Source organism: Pinus tabuliformis, chromosome X (assembly GCF_031772625.1).
Source record: "Pinus tabuliformis cultivar Carrire ecotype Pingquan chromosome X, CPIR1, whole genome shotgun sequence".
Taxonomy (NCBI): Eukaryota; Viridiplantae; Streptophyta; class Pinopsida; order Pinales; family Pinaceae; genus Pinus; species Pinus tabuliformis.
The window spans coordinates 733,208,551-733,221,094 of record NC_142308.1 but is presented as its reverse complement, the minus strand read 5'-3'; the positions used below and the strand labels follow the sequence as shown (position 1 = coordinate 733,221,094).

Genomic DNA, 12,544 nt, shown 5'->3' with positions numbered 1-12,544 from the left:
TGGTTGGTCCAACCATCTGACATCACAGTGCATCCTGTTTGTGCCCATGATGCCCTAAACTCCTCCAATCTTTTGGTGCAGTCAACCTTTTCATTTTGAAGAATCCGACCTCTAAAGTCATCATAAGAAGGGATTTTGTACCTTGGGCCGACAGTTGCAATAGCATCAAACACAGGCTGGAAAAATGGATTATTCCTTGCAACACTGAAAGGAATATCACTCCAAAGGAAAAATTTGGCCACAACTTGTCAGCGTGTTCTTTTTCAGTTTTTTTAAGCATTGAAGTGATAGATGGTTGTGAACCAGGCGTGGTTCTAGGAACAAAAAATGATGAGGCAGCGACCGGGTTGGTTGTAGCTATTGATGCCGAAGTAAAACCAGTGCCATTTCCTTGTTCACCTGAGCCTAACACAGTGTTTGTTAGATGCTTCTTCTTTTTTGCTTTGGCCTCTCTATTGTGCTCTAAATTTTCCAATGATCTCATGGCTTTTCGGATGATTTTTGGATTTGTATTTTTGCAAGGCCCTACATCAAATCCAGGGATTTGTGCAAGGTGATACTTCAATCTATAAACCCCCATTGACATATGCTGTCCACACAACTTGCAAGACAAGTTTATTCTATTAAACCCTCCATCAGGTTCACCAAATTCCCACAGAGGGTCCAATTTCCTTGGCATGTTTGTAACTTGGTTGAACTCTTGACTCTTGAGTTTTAAATTTGTAAGATGAAGTTTGAAGTTTGAACTTTGAAGTTGAATGGTGAACCTATGGCAAAATAAGGATTACAAGTTACAAAAATTTAAAAAAATTACATACATGAGTAACATGACAAAACACATGGAATTTTTGACAATTTAACAAACAAAAACCCCATCAAATCAATTCAAAAATATTTGATAACCCATTGAAATATTTGATAAACAATGGGTTATCCAGATTCCAAACCCAACCAAAAACATAAAAAAAAACCAAAACAAAGTTACAAAACACATAAATTTGGTGCCCATACCGGTTTGCTGGAGAAAATTCCTCTCCTCCTTAGCTTTCAATCCGTTTTCTCCTTCAATCAGCGCCCAATCGACCAAGGTTTTTCTCCTAGGTCACTCCCAAACCATGTCGCTGCCACTGTCTGTCCAAATGAATTTAAAAAAATCATTTTTTGGTCTTATAAACCTGCTTCCTGCCGGCCCAGCAATAACTATGCATCGAATCGCGATTTTTTGGTTGTTATCGCGATTATTTCAAAAACTCGCGATTTTTTCGTAAAAATCGCCGAAAAAAACCGTTTAAAAATCAAGCGATAAAATCGGTGAAAACTGAAAATCACGATTTTCCGATAAAATCGCAATTTTATCACGATTTTCGCATCACTGCTACTGGGAGCACCATAGGTCTACTACCCCTTGTCCATCATATTCCGAGGAATTTATTCCTCAGTATGGCACTTCAAGACATTATTAGGCCTTTGGAGGGCTGCATGACATGTACATATTATTATTTGGCCCCTTGTGAGGCTTATTTTTACACTTGTGAGCTAGTTTGGTGGACTTGTCACCAATAGGGGTTTTATTTGCATATTATTTTATCATTAGGGGCTAATGTAGGCCCATAGGCTAATTCGAACTCCTCAGGAGGCTATATATTGATGTTCGATACATTCATTTGGATCACACTTGACTTGGGATCTCTCTAATCATAGAGAACTTTGCATTTTTTCCTCTGAGGATATTTTTTTGGAGATGGATGAATTTTGACGTATGGATTTGGGCTATTTTTCTTGTTTTGGAGCTTTGTCTTGCAAATGAAATGTTGGTTGGATATATTCTATAACGTTGGAAGTAAATTTTGACGTTGTTATTCTTGTTGCTGCATACTGCTAAAATTAGGGCTAGTTGTTGCATAATCGAAAAGTGGAATTAAGTTTGTTTTAGCTAATATAATGTATGGGCCAATGTTATATGAATGAGATGTCCTAGAGATTGTTTGTCTCGATAAGCTTGCATTGTTTGCTTTGAAGTATAAATGCTTGAAGGTCACTTTTCTTTTCTTTCTGTCAATATTGGATGAAGCTGACTTTCCAAGCCTCTTTGATCAAGAAACCAAGTTCTTACTCATCATCATCCTTGAATCCATAGCCCCAAGTGAATTAGGCATTGATCTCTCAAAAAGGGTGATCATTTTAACCCTCTCTTTACCCTTTTTATCTTTTTCCCTAGGTCTAGCCCCATCAGGTCACCTACGGCATCAATTTCCCGGGAATTGACCCAAGAAAATATTTCGATCTCTTATAGGCTACTGCTCTGGTGGGTCCCCTCTCTCTCCTCTAAATTTGAGGCAAATCTAACAGTGGAATCTCCGGGAATCTCAAGCCCTAGCTCTAGGATCGAATTTTTCCAAGGCATTCCCAAGGCTAGACCTCAAAAGGATCAATTCAACCTTTTGAAAGTAAATATTCTCGTTTGGTCCTTTCCTTTCACCTTGTCCAGAATAGGAACATCATTGATTGCTACATTCCATCCTCGAACTTGGACTGGGTCCACTTGGCCCTGTGTGCTCCCACTTCTCAATAAAGATTATTTGCCAAGGACCATTTGAGAATCCAAGTTTTCCAAGGATTATAGGAATTGAGAGCCTCATCTATTAACCTATTCCTTATCCCTCAACCCTCCAATCCTCACTCCTTACCCCTGGAAGACGAAGTCCTTTGCGTAAAGAGTAAGCAAGTTCCATTCTTCAACTCCATCCTTGGGAAAGGGTTTCCAGGGCCACTTTCCACCTATCGATTGACATATACTTTACAAGTGATCCCTACACTACCGAGACTCCTCCCATCGGTGAAAGTCCGTAAAGAGTAGGGAGACTTCGCTGTAGTGACAGTGGGCTAAGCCTCCACCGTTGCGCTTAGCCTAGCAGTTGCCCTCTTAGGAACCTGTTTTAGGTCCCCTGCTGGTTTGAGTGGTAACAAACGCCATAATGATACTTTGTGATAGCACCAGTTGTATACGTTTGTTTGAGGATCTAGCATTTCATGGAAAGACAAAGCATATAAACAACAAGTATCACTACATACGAGAGCTAGTGCAAAATGGTGTGCCGCAACTACGGTATATTGCCAATGATGAGCAGGGAGCTGACATATTGACAAAGTCACTTCCCAACAAGAGGCTTGTATACTTAAGAGACAAGCTTGGGTTGGTTGATGTATCGTCCCTAATTGAGAGGGAGAGATAGACACATTATTCTTGTCTTCAATTAGGAAGATAAAATAGTGGATTGGGTAATCATTTGGCATTAGATACTCTTTGAGGATGAGATATGGCATCCAAAATAAGAGGAGTCGTGGACGATCGATATTCTTTGAGGGCTGGCTACCCAAGATAAGAATAGTCCCATGGAAGGTCATACTCGGTGAACACTCGGGTGGAGTATGTACCTTGAGAGACAATGATTATGGTGTCTATACATCATTGGTTTTGCTAGCATTGTGCTCGGATCTCGTGGAGAGATAGCGTTGTTAGTCAAGGTCTTGCTATGTGACAATGTTGGTTGATATGATGTTATACAAATGGGTTACTGATCCGACTCTTTTTATGAGATCTCTTCAGATTGAGAATGACCATGTACCTCTTATGAATAGCTCCCTAGTTAAGAGGGATTGTTGAAAAATGTGTAATTAGGTTCGGTCTTCATAGGTATGAAATGTATTCTTGTAAATTATAAAATGAAAAGGAATTATTATTAATGAAGCATAGGTTTCATGCTCAATTTCTTTTATTTTGTAAGTCAAGCATCTCTTGAGTGTGCTTCTAGGGTTTGTCCTAGGTTTAAGAGTCATTGTCATATATTGAAGACCATATGGGCACATTGTATCTTGTAAAGAAAAAATTGTTGTCTTTAAAGTGTCGAAATACCTCCAAGATCAAGTCAGCCTAGAAGCTGTCAAAGTCGGCCTACATGAAGAGCCACGTCTACCCTTGAAGAAGCCTATATATAGAGAGGAACTCGTCCACCATTAGACACACTCATCTCATTCTACGCGAAGAAGAGGAAAGAAAATGAAGTCAAAGAAGAAGGATGAAGAAGAGGAAAAGGAAGTCAAAGTGTTTGGGTAAAGTCTCTTTCTCTCTCTCTCACGTACAAGTCGAAGCTAGTGTTTTTGCGCTGAGGCTATCTTTGGTTTGATCTTGAAGGAAAGAGAGAAAGGAAGTCAAGCGAAGGTCACTTATGTTGGCATTATGATTCAGGTGTTGTCCTTGATGGCAACTCACTCAGATGACAAATCACAGTGCAACATGACAATAACAAAGAATTACAGATCAGATTACAAAGAATGAAGAGAGAGAGGTATACACAGGTTCACCTTGACAAAGGAGCGTATACACGTGGGTTAATAGAACAAAAGGAGCGTATAACGTACACACGCGAAAACTAAGTTTTTGGTCCATGGTATTGGTCCAAGGTATTTAGTTTGAGGTATGGACCCTAGGTATTTGGTCCAAGGTATTGGTCCTAAGTGGTTTTGGTCCATGGTATTGAGAAAGGCCTACAAATTATAAAGGAGGAGAAGATCATTAGGCTAGGAGGGTAAGCATCGAATATCTGATGAAGTGTGAGATCTAGTATGTAGGTTATCGGCTTATGGTGTTTTGCCTGATCTGAATTGTGGATGAACCTTAGCGGTTGATGGAGGGATGAGATCTATTGATGGATTGGGATCTTAAGGCTTGAAATGAATTATCATTATGAGGTTTGATCATGTATAGTCTAGATCTGAATACTAACGCATGTGTTGTTCTGTAAATGTTATGATCTGGGTATAACTGAAGTTTGGAATAGTTGCAAAATTATATTTGCAGATGTATACGCTAGTTGGCTTTGGTAAAAGCACGTATACACGCTGGTTTGGTTCATCAGAGTAGCGTATACATTATGAGATTTGATATTTGAGGTTTCTGTTGGTTCTAGTGGTTGTTGCAGAGTTTTGGGTTTTTCTTTGTGTTCTGGTGACTGTGTTATGATGACAGTATTCTGAATGTTTAGATTGGTTCATTCAGTTGTGGGTGATTCAGAGATTGATGATGCAGATGTAGTTGATGGTTGTATTGCAGTGGTGATTGATTTTGTGCTTCAATGTTGTTGATGGGTCCAGTATGAAAATTGGATGAAACGTGGCCTTCAGATTATGGTGTTGTGATCCAGGAGTATCCAGTCTGAAAATTTATGAAACGTGGTCCCTGGAGGAAGAGAGAAGGTCATAGCCTTCTGTAGGCCGGCACCTACGTATTGGTAAACATATCAGCCAGTACAAGAGCTAGGGGGTTGGAGCTCCCTTCTAGTAGCAGCTGGAGAACGAGAGAAGGTTGGAGCCTTCAGTAGGCCGGAGCTTACGTACTAGTAAACATATCGGCTAGTACAAGAGCTAGGGGGTTGTAGCTCCCTTCCAGTAGCAACTAGAGAATGAGAGAAGGTTGTAGCCGTCTGCAGGTGGGTTCCTGTGTACTGGTATGAGTCTGCACCAGTACAAGATTGTAAACAGGTTTTTATTATATTAAAAGAACATAGCAGCAGGTGGTTTTTGTCCCACATTGGGTTTCCACTTTAAACATTGGTGTTCATGTGTGTTTCTTATGTGTGATTGTCTATTCTGTTTTTACTGCACCTGGTTGCTGTTTATATGGTTAATGAAGAACTGATGTACTGATTAAAGCAATGTTCCACCAAGGCTCCAGGATGGGGAGACGCGGGTGCGGGGAGACGCACAAGGCGAGTACCCTCAAATTTTAGGGAAATTTAGGGGGGACAAGGAGACATCAGGGTATATATATATCAAATTCATATTCAATAATGAAAGCATAAATACAATGATACATACATAATTGAATTAAGTAATGAAATACATTGATCCATACTCATCATCCTTACTAATACATACATGATTCATCCATAGACCACGAGATTCAATAATGGAATACTCAGATCCATATTCATCATTCATTATTCACCATTCTAGAATCTACATTGATTTAAAAAATAAATTCACCATTCATCATTCTAGAATCTAAATTGATTTAAAATTAAAATTCATCATTCATCATTCTAGAATCTAATTAGTACTAAGCAAAATAAATTATAATAGATACTGATATCTGAAGACTGGAATAGTAAACTGATATAACTAAAACTCAAAAACAATGGAGTGATGAGTCTAAAAGTCACTCTAAAGTACACATAGGGCTTTGTACTCTTGATTAAATACTAATTCCATACCCTTGTACATGATAAAATGCAATGGAAACATTGCAATCCATCCAATCATGAGTTCCTGAAAAACTGTAAAGTCTGCTAGATTTTGAGTGAGATCTAAAATTGTACTTTCTCCATATGAAATCCAATGAGGTTGAAACCACTCTCAAACATCCTGAGTCATTTCATGGTAATGTTAAAAATTTAAGTAAAAGGATGAAAATGAAAGATAAAGGAGAATGTCACTTTTACTTTAAGAATTTAACATTACCATAAATTGCATAGCATTAGTAGGGCAATATGATCAAATACTAGGTTTCTTCTGTCATAAATCATTGTTTACAAGCAAATTTAAGAGGGGACGCATTGCCCATTTTGAGGGGGGATGCCTAGGCGTCCCCCTTTTGGGGAGTCGCGTCCCCCACACTAGGGAAACGTCCCCCCCTGCGTCTCCCCACGTCTCCCCAAAAGGGGGACGTGGGGAAACTTTTCCCCAAGCGTCTCCTCGTCCCGGGTGCGTGGGGTGCGAGGGGTGCGTGCACCCGACCCTAGGGGACGCGTCTCCGTGGAACACTGGATTAAAGATCAACATATGATGAATTAACTAAATCATAAGTTTGCTGGATATACGCTAGTTTCTTTAAATACAGTTGCGTGTACACGTGAGTTCCCTTCACTGAAGTATCGTATATAAATTTGAATATGGAAATGAAAAGTTATTGATTTGCTAATACTGATTCACCCCCTCTTCTCAGTATTATTTCCAACAACTTAGGGTATCTCACTAGCCCTAAGTCACAATGAAAGGCAAGCAAAGGGAAGAAAAGGCTATACAAAGAAGATCAAAGTCTTCTAGAGGAGCAACAACAGTTGCAGCAATTGCTGGAAGTTAGAATTTCGGATCTGCAGTGGGAGGTCGAAGTTCTTGCAACAGAAGGCCGTGTTGATCTTGATCTTGGAGGGTATTTGTCTAAGTCATTAGGTCATGTTATTCATCAATTGAAGGATCTATAAGAAGAGAAGAGATTTAAGGGTTTTCCCCTCAAGGAGGGGTTTTGGCCAATGTTCCACCAAGTCTCCGGGACGGGGAGACGCGGGTGCGGGGAGACGCGGGTGCGGGGAGATGCACAAAGGGGATGTGTGGGAGTACCCTCAAATTTTAGGGAAATTTAGGGGGACAGGGGGACGTCGGGGTATATATATATATATATATAATATATATAATTTTGAAATTTTCCAATTCATATTTATTGTTCAATAATGAAAGCATATTAAATAGACTAATTAGTAATAGTAATACCAATACATAAAATCTAAAATTTAAAACTACTGATAATTTATAAAACTGAGTAACCAATTTATAACACTGTAATTTAATAAATTATAATTTTAAATTTATAAAACAGAAACTATTCTAACTTTTAGTGATTACTGCCTAGTGCCAACAGGTTTCCAAATTGTATAGTTCTAACTGCTAAGTTCACAGAAATTAAAATTCTTAATTTTTATTTTTTATTACTACTGATATTGCTTCAAAAAAATTTAAACCGTGAATTTGACAAACATTTTACAGTTCTGAGTTTTTTAATGCCATGTAAATGATAAAACTTTAACACTGAAACATGAAAAAAAAAAAAAAATTGCAACGGAACTTACTGTACATTGTCTGGAGCAACTGTGTGGAGTCTGGACGAGTCCTGAGCAACTGCGTGGAGTCTGGAGACTGGAGCAGCAGCACTGCGTGGAGCAGCAAAGCGACGGCTCAGCGTTGCGTGGAGCAGCAGCGCTACATGGACCAGCACTGCGTGGAGCAGCAACTGCTTGGAGTCTCGAGCAGCAGCGCTACGTGGACAGGTCCGACAGGAGTCTCGATCAGCAGTGCTGCGTGTCGTGGAGCAGTCTGCTTGCGTGGACAGGTCCAATGGGTCGTGGAGCAGTCTGCTGCGTGGAGCTTCGTGGACGGGTAGTGGAGCTGCAAGCAGTCTACAGATGCATCACGCATGGAGCAGCAATGTTCTGTGGAGGGCTGGTGGAGCAGCAAGGTAACTGTGGACGGCTGGTGGAGCAACAACTGCTGCGTGGACAGGTCAAGCACCAAAGGGAGGATAAGGCGTGAGCTCTCTTGGGCGCAGTGGGAGCAGACTCAGAGTGAAATGGCGTAAGAGAAAATGCGTTTAGCTGTGGCAACAGAGCTAGAAGTGGGAGCAGAATGAAAAGGAAACCTAACTTTTCATGTTTTTTTTTTTTTTAATTTTTTTTAATTTTTTTAAATTTTTTCCGTTAAATTAATTTTATATATATATAAAGGGTCATTAGACAAAAATGAAGGGGGGACGCCTAGAAGAACCCCATTTTTGGGGCGTACCCCTTTCGGGGAGTCGAGTCTCCCACACTGGGGAAACGCACCCCCTTGCGTCTCTCCAAAAGGGGGACGTGGGGAAATGCACGCTTGAGAGTCTCCCCATCCCAGGTGCGTGGGGTGTGAGGGGTGCGCGCACCCGACTTGCGTCTCCCCAAAAGGGGGACGTGGGGAAATGCACCCCTGAGAGTCTCCTTGTCCCAGGTGCGTGGGGTGTGAGGGGTGCGCGCACCCGACCCTGGGGGAAGCGTCCCCATGGAAAACTGGTTTTGGCCCTGGCTTGCAGCCTATATATTGTGTCACTATTCTTATTGTTTTGGTAGCTGTTTGATGTATTTCACACTATAATAATAAGGAACAAAGCTAATAAGGAAAAAAGTAACACAAATAGTTATCAAGTTACAGAGAATTAACATATTCACTGCCCTACTGAATTCTCAACAATCTGGAAGATGCCGGTGATGGAATTCTGATGGGCAGTATGCTGTGTAGTGTGGGTCCAGCTCTGTAGTGTCGTAGCGATGGGATATATGTTGGCTCGGTGCGATCTGAGCTGAAGCCTTGAAGAAACCTTAATGGAAATCAATCTTCTAGCTGGTTTAATTTTTTTTGAAAGTAAATTTAGACCTTGTGATTGAATGAGGAACAGAAGTAGGCAAGTGCTTGAGGTAGAAGTGTTTCTCTTTTTTGGTGTGAATTGGTGGGCAGTCTTCAATAAATGTATTTGAACAATAACGAGGGAAAATTTTCTGAAATGGGATCCAAAATTTTTGTATGTTTTCTCAAATAACTATTGTTTTTCTAGGGTTATGTATTTATTTTAGTTGCACATGATTTTCTATCAATAAATTGACTATTTGAAGTTATCATTTTTCTTTCAGGACATTTCCTAGGGGTTGCAGCATCATGGGTTGTTCAGGTGGGTATAGAAGTTTATCACTATGTTTCTGATATCTGGAAGCAAGAGAATCAGAATGATAGATCTAATCAAGTTCAAGTGCTCAGAAAAAGAGTGCTGAACACTACAGTTAGATGTGGATTTTCGTTGGTATTTGCATCTATTGGAGCTGGTCTCGGGGCAATGCTTCTGCGTCCATCATCTGGACAATGGCTTGGTATGTTCAAGCATATGATTTATGACATTTCCCTTTAGGAAATTGTCAACTTGTCTTGGTTCCTTAATTGAATTCATGACCGAATTGGTGAGCTTATTAATTAAGCATATGTTGAAGACACTCATTCAAAACTATTATGGATATGGCAGGTTGTGCAGTTGGAGATATGGCTGGCCCATTTGTTGCTGGATTCTTGATACGGAGCTGGGACTAGTTCAATCTCTTTGTCTCAACTTCCCCATGCATTGCTGGTTTAGACCTTATTGCCTTTGTCCCAGTTTGATATGAAATTTAACCACTAAATTTTGTTAGTTGACAGCAATCAAAGAAAGTTCTTCGAGGTACAAGCCTACGAGGCTCATTACCTGTTTTAATGGATGGAATTCCTGCTTGCTTATTATTCAGCCTTCTCTTTTTGTGCGTTATTATAATCATTTCAAATTGTGGGTGTATTATGATACAGTCAAACCAATATTTACCTTGCCTTCTATTGAAGAGTGGCAGCTCCACCTTGGTTTGGCTGCAATTATATATTTTAACAATTCTGACATTTTTAGCAGTTGTTATAGTCTAAATTGACGATACTTTCCACAACTTGGAGGACAATGCCTCCAATAGAATAAAAATTGATCAATACAGAGATGAGAATGTGTTTTGAAATGGTCATTATTTCCTCCACATTGCTATTATTTTCAAAAAAATCTAGACATGTATGGGGCATGAGTGGAAGGACGAAAGAGCAAGTCTTTTAATGACAATTGTAAGGTTATGAATTCTATTTTCCTTTAAATTTTCTGTTTGGTATTTATAATTGTATGAGATTTAAAATTGCTTGATCTTGGTCCGAATGACTGGATACCTGAACCCTTTCGAAGTGATTTCAATTTCTTTAGAGCTGAATCAAATGCATTTTTTCTGAGACTTCCAGATGAGTAGAAAATGTCGTCTTTTGATGTTATGATTTCCAGGCAAGCATAAAACCACCGTTCTTGCTGCTATGATTCACGCATTGCTGCTATGATTCCTGCGTGAGCCTATTTTTCTGCTCGAAATGTTGTTAAAACAAGCTGCTGCTCTAGTTTATTTCTCTATTCCCTGTTTATTTGTCTATTTAAGTTTAACTGATGCATAATATTGTATCTAGATGTACTTCTGTATTTTCTTTTAAGATGCTAGAAATGAGTCTGTTTGGGGATTTGTATATTATGACAAATCAAATGACTTATCAAATACTAATGCAAGAAGCTTTGCATTCCATTAGATTAACTTAGTTTTATCTTACAAAAGATTTTTTTTTTTTTTTAACCACATGGTGAATCGGTCACTGCCAGGCCTAATCTATGGGAGACCTAGGATCAAACCTCATAGCTACCACTATAACACCAAGAGCATAACCAACCACCTGCAAGTCGGGTATACTAAGTTCCTATGATTTTAGCGGGAAAGGGGAATCCGCCCCTCTAGCTGCAACCACAACAGGTCATTGTACTCAATGAGATTTGAACTTCGGTCTGCCCGGGCTTCGCCCATGTGACTTACCGTCAAACCACACATCACTGTACTACAAAAAAATTTATTTTAATCACTAAATGAATTGCCAAGGTTAAGGTTAAGGAAAGTATATACATAGGCTTGCGTGGAAATACTTACGCGAACTATAAACATCAATCGTAACTTATCAATGTATATTAGCACATAAGTTATTTGTAATGATCACATTATTTAATTATATATTTTAATCATATACTTACCCGAACTATAAACATCAATCGTAACTTGTCAATGTATATTAGCACATAAGTTATTTGGAATGATCACATTATTTAATCACATATTTTATTCATTTTTTAATATATAATTTTGTCAAAAATTATTTTTTTATGTTGGATATTTAGTGGTGTTTGACCACAATTGAGTTTTTGGTCATTATAAATTCATAATTTTTGTTAAACCAACATAGACTCATCTTAATTTCAGATCTACCAAACGCCGAGAGGCATCAATTCTCTCAAGATGCAAACTTCTAAGTGAACAACTTGAGGAAATGTTCACACCTCAAGAGATTTGATTTATCTAGGCTTTTGGTAGATCATTAAGATGGATCTAGGCTGGTTTTGAGCAACACACTAATAAAATGTTTTAGCTATGTTTTAACATTTTGATGAATCACACTATGATGCATATATCTATTTGCCCCAAGAATTTTAACTCTCTTTACCGAGTCAAATCCTCATTACCTAATGGTTAAGGTTCCTTTTATTAAAACTTTGTGGAATAATTTATGATGAACCAAATTCTAGCCCTTCATTCATTCCTTTCTATTGGGATTTTGTTTAACCCTCATAACCTTCGCATATAACTTTAATTAACCCTTTGTTAAACCTTAATGCCTGCACATATATAACCTTATTGCCGCACACATATATAAACTTCCCCACTCTTTATCCATTTTCCACATAAATCTATCGGCACTTCATTTCTATTATGAATCTTTTATAATAGAAATCACACAAAACACACATAACCATACCTTTTTCCGTCTATTTCTCGCCTATGAACGTTTCTTGATGCATGCCTTATCGCTATCGCAATCCTCCTTTCGCATCTCACTAACACACGACTTTTTATCGCATCCGATATGCGATAACCCTCCGGACTTCAATATAATATAAACCACCTTCATTACTTTCTCAGGTCCACTCTTCTATCACACATTGCAAATCCTTTCTCTTGTTTGATATTGCATACCGCATTATTTATCGGCTCGCTCCACATCACGTCGCATTGGTTAAGGCCTGATACATTACCATGGAATATTTGTGATG

The 12,544-nt window shown here is 39.0% G+C and overlaps 1 protein-coding gene across 1 annotated transcript in view; it reads left to right on the top strand.

Annotated features, from left to right (window-relative positions):
- Nucleotides 1-10,547, top strand: part of LOC149142014 (isopentenyl-diphosphate delta-isomerase) — a 184,089-nt gene extending 173,542 nt beyond the window's left edge. Inside the window, exons 5-6 of the mRNA XM_089446421.1 lie at nt 9,486-9,719; nt 9,869-10,547. Coding sequence (XP_089302547.1) covers nt 9,486-9,719; nt 9,869-9,933 — 299 coding nt within the window. The 3' untranslated portion in view covers nt 9,934-10,547. The remainder of the gene's footprint in view (nt 1-9,485; nt 9,720-9,868) is intronic.
- The last annotated feature ends 1,997 nt before the right edge of the window (nt 10,548-12,544 follow it).